The sequence below is a fragment of the Cyprinodon variegatus genome, unplaced genomic scaffold (assembly GCF_000732505.1).
Source record: "Cyprinodon variegatus isolate N-32 unplaced genomic scaffold, C_variegatus-1.0 Scaffold34, whole genome shotgun sequence".
In the NCBI taxonomy this organism is placed as follows: Eukaryota; Metazoa; Chordata; class Actinopteri; order Cyprinodontiformes; family Cyprinodontidae; genus Cyprinodon; species Cyprinodon variegatus.
In genome coordinates this window covers 66715-70655 of record NW_015150487.1, presented here as the reverse complement: position 1 = coordinate 70655, position 3941 = coordinate 66715, and the positions used below count along the sequence as shown (strand labels likewise).

At 40.4% G+C, this 3941-nt stretch overlaps 1 protein-coding gene across 1 annotated transcript in view; it reads left to right on the top strand.

Annotated features, from left to right (window-relative positions):
• Nucleotides 1-2101: 2101 nt before the first annotated feature.
• The window catches only part of LOC107103198 (dual specificity protein phosphatase 7-like), an 11140-nt gene continuing 9300 nt past the window's right edge, over nt 2102-3941 (top strand). The window contains exon 1 of the mRNA XM_015402765.1: nt 2102-3011. Coding sequence (XP_015258251.1) covers nt 2603-3011 — 409 coding nt within the window. The 5' untranslated portion in view covers nt 2102-2602. The remainder of the gene's footprint in view (nt 3012-3941) is intronic.

The window sequence follows — 3941 nt, the reverse complement described above, 5'->3', positions numbered from 1 at the left end:
GACTTACAGTGTTTTATATGGCTCTTTCAGCCTTTGTTAGCTTTAGGTCATTTTTCGCCCCCCAAAAAAATATATATTTGGCCAAAACCAAATATTAGAAGTGTGGCCCTTTGATCAGATTTACTAAAAAAGTCATACAGCTTTTCTTTCATTCTTTACAACTTTTCTATTCAACCACTTTTAATATTTATATCCCTTTGTGATCCTTAGACAAAAGGAAATCTTTTAAAAATACTCAAAGATATTTGCTGTTAAAGTGAAAACAGTTGTGCCAAATAATCAAGTTGTTTATATTTGGATATAAGTTCTATAAAAAAAAAACAAAACAAAAAAACATTTACCTTAAATATTTTATGTAAACATGAAAAAGATTGAAAATCTAAAAATGGAAGTTTTGTAAAAAATAAAGATTTGAAATTAAAAAAACAACCTATTTTTAAGTCCACAATAGTATAACTGTTGTGATGGATAAACACCGTAATGTTCCGCTATACAATGTGATCATAAGGTATTACTCACAGAATCATCTGAAGAGGATGTAGCAGGAAAAAAACAACAATAATTTGATTATGTGATTTGTTCTTTTATTGTAGAGAATCAAGGCTAGCTCTCAGAGAAAAATTTTCCAGTCATTTATTTTAGAGTGTAACATGTGGAGGTGTGTGGAGTGGGTGGTGAGAGAGAGTGTGTTCTAATTTCTATAGAAGAACTGGTAATTGTGCAGGTAAGTAAATGCCCACTGTTTATTTTCTTTTTGTTGGGATTTACTAAAAAAAATGCATTGAGAGCAAATTGGGAATGGAGCTGTAGTTGTACATTCAGCCACCTGTGAAAATAAACACATAGAACTTTATTGATCTCATATTGGAGTATATTATCTCTGCATTTAACCCATCCACTTGGGGAGCAGTGGGCTGCCATCACGTGGCACCCGGGGAGACCCAGAGAGGCAGACTGTGGGGATCGAACCAGGTACTTGCAACCTTCTCAGAGCACAGGCACACTGCTCTAACCACTGGGCCACCACTCCCCTAACAAATCAGATAAGTAGTTTGTTTCTTTTGTTGTAAATCTAAGAAATTGTATGTCATGTGGAAAGGTAAACTAGCATGTAATACAGGTGCTTACAGTGAAGCAGAGATGGGAAGCTTATCTTTCCCCCGAAAGTTGATCAAAAGCCTTCCCAAATCATGATGATACCACCACCTAATTTAAAGATGGGAACTGTTCCTGTACACAAGATACTGTACACCTTAAATGTCACCTTAAATCTCTCCTTCTTTATTTTTTTACCATCCACTGTATATATGTGGATGCACTGTATATACGTCATGCACCTTTTCCTCCTTTGTGCACCTTCTGTTTGTTTATGCCGATGTCACAAGTGAATTTCTCCATTGCAAGATCAATAAAGTTCTATTCTATTCTAAACTCAGGCTGATGAGCAGTTTTGCACCATGCATCGTTTTGCATGTATGCTAAAATGGAAAAAGTAAGAACTCAGACATTTAACAACTCTTTACCAATCTTCTGTAGATGGCAGATAGGTGGAGTGCAGGAATCATGTCTTCTGCTTCCCCACTAGAGCAGCTCCTCTCTGGCTGCCTTTTCAGTAAATCTTTTCCTTGCATCCTCTGTCAAATGAAGTAGTTACTCATGTTTTATTAGCTTTACCACACTTGTTTTCTATCTCAGAGTCAAATAAATTATGCAGTGCAATGAGATGCTGAATGGTTGGGACATTTTTTTCACAAAAGCCAGATTTCTGCAATGCATGACATAGTCTGCACATTCCCATACCTAAGCTTTTATTTATTTATTATCAAATTATGCAAAATAAGGTCATCCTGACACTAAGATTTCTAAATGTTTTTTAGAAGATGAATAATCTGTTTTTCTTTATCCAATTGGGTCAGTTTATAAATATATATTATTACCAATGTGTGCCTAGATGATAAGAAGCATGAATCAGGTTATAATCTCTGAGTTTATTCAGTTAAACCTCCCGGTGTCTATGAATGAATGGATGGAGGGGTAAAGTCTTTTGAATCTCTGCACCTTTAAATTTCTCAGCTCCTCCCTCTTCTCAGTGACAAGCCTGCAGAGCTTCTTCTTTAATGCATCCAGAGGAAATGACAAACCAGAGGCGCTCTGTGGCCAGGCATGTCAAATAATAACACCGATCCTGGGCTTTAGTCTCAACCCGAAACTCAGAGGAGAAAGGCGGCAGCTGGACATCTGCGAGGCCGCTGGTGACTCTGCGGACGCTGGAGCGGACCCGCTGAATGGACGTCGATGGACTGGACTGACGTCCGCTTCAATCGGACCGAACCTGGGAGCCAAACAGAGATCTGCATGTCCAAGTTTCCTGTTCCGAGCAGAGGGAGATCACCGTGTGCTTTTTGGATGCGTGTGGAAGTGCGTGTTGGGTGCGCGGCGCCCGCAGGAGCGGCGGTGATCCTGGAGGTGTCCGCGGGAAGCCAAGTTTAGCTCCGTGATTTTATTTTTTATTTTTTTTTTTTGTTTTTTAACGTTTCCTTTCCTTCAACTCTTGTGTTGCTATCATGTCCCATAAGCGGACAGGTGGGTTAACGTTTCCCCGATGAAAACGGAGCAGCTGTGCAGAGGCTCAGTGATCGTGACTGTGAAGATGATGTCGAGTAAGAGCGTGGAGTGGCTGCAGGACGAGCTGGAGTCCGGGGCAGGCGCGCTGCTGCTGCTTGACTGCAGAGCGCACGAGTTGTACGAGTCCTCTCACATCGAGTCCGCCATCAACCTGGCCATCCCGGGCCTCATGCTGCGGAGGCTGAAGAAAGGCAACCTGCCCATCCGCTCCATCATCCCCAACAACGAGGACAAGGAGAAGTTCGTCAAGCGGTGCAAGACGGACGTGGTTCTGCTGTACGACGAGGCGACGTCGGAGCGACACGAGTCCGCGCTGGGGAGCTCCGTGATGGGGCTGCTGCTGCAAAAGCTGCGGGACGACGGCTGCAAAGCTTTCTATCTGGAGGGTAAATTCACTCAGCTCATAATAATAGTGACATTTCTCTAATAGTTGAAGTTTCAGAAAACACATATGTACCTAAACCCTTATTATGAATATAATTAGATCTGCAACTTGAAGATATAATTAAGTCTGATAATTATTAAGTGCAGTAAACTGTCTTCAAACTTCTAAAATAAAAAGAAGTAAAAAATCCGAATATACTTGTAAACTAAAACCACCATGGAGAGCGTTTCCTCTTTTTATTTACTGATAAAACCCGCCATGTTGGGCTCCTTCAGGGAAATATGAGCATTTTTTCATGAATGAAGAGTGAAACCAGGACACAGAGGCGCTCTTTTGATCCATTCCTTGACTGTATTGAAGTAAACGCAGCCGACGGGTAAACCGGAGTAGATCTGAGTGTCTTGTGAGCCGTGGATGATGGATCAGTTGGACGGGAAGTCACAAGCATGGCTGCCATTCACAAAAAGTCCACTGAGCTGTGAAGCGTTGCTGCCGAGCCTGATTCTCCGCAGGGCGCAGCTTTTCTCAATGGAGCGCGTCTGTGCGCCTTTCTTCCTGCTCATTCCCCACTAAATGACACGTTATTACCATTCATCTGTCTGATCACTGTGCAAAAAAACCTTGCATGAAGGTAGGTGAGAAACATCTGTGCTGTCAGGAAAGATACACCGTTTTATTCATATAATTTGCTTCAAAATCTCGAAAAAAAATAAATATAAATATTTAATTAGGTACTGTCAAGGTCTACATGCGATAAATACCCTAACATGCGTTAGTTTAGAGGGTTGTTTAAGTAAAAGTTATAAAAAAAATCCCAATTTAAAAAAATAAAATATCTTTACATTATTTTATTTTGAAATGTAATGTGTTTTTTTCTAAAGTGATTGATCATTTGTTGATCAGATTTTTCCAGGCAAGTTTCTTTTTTTTT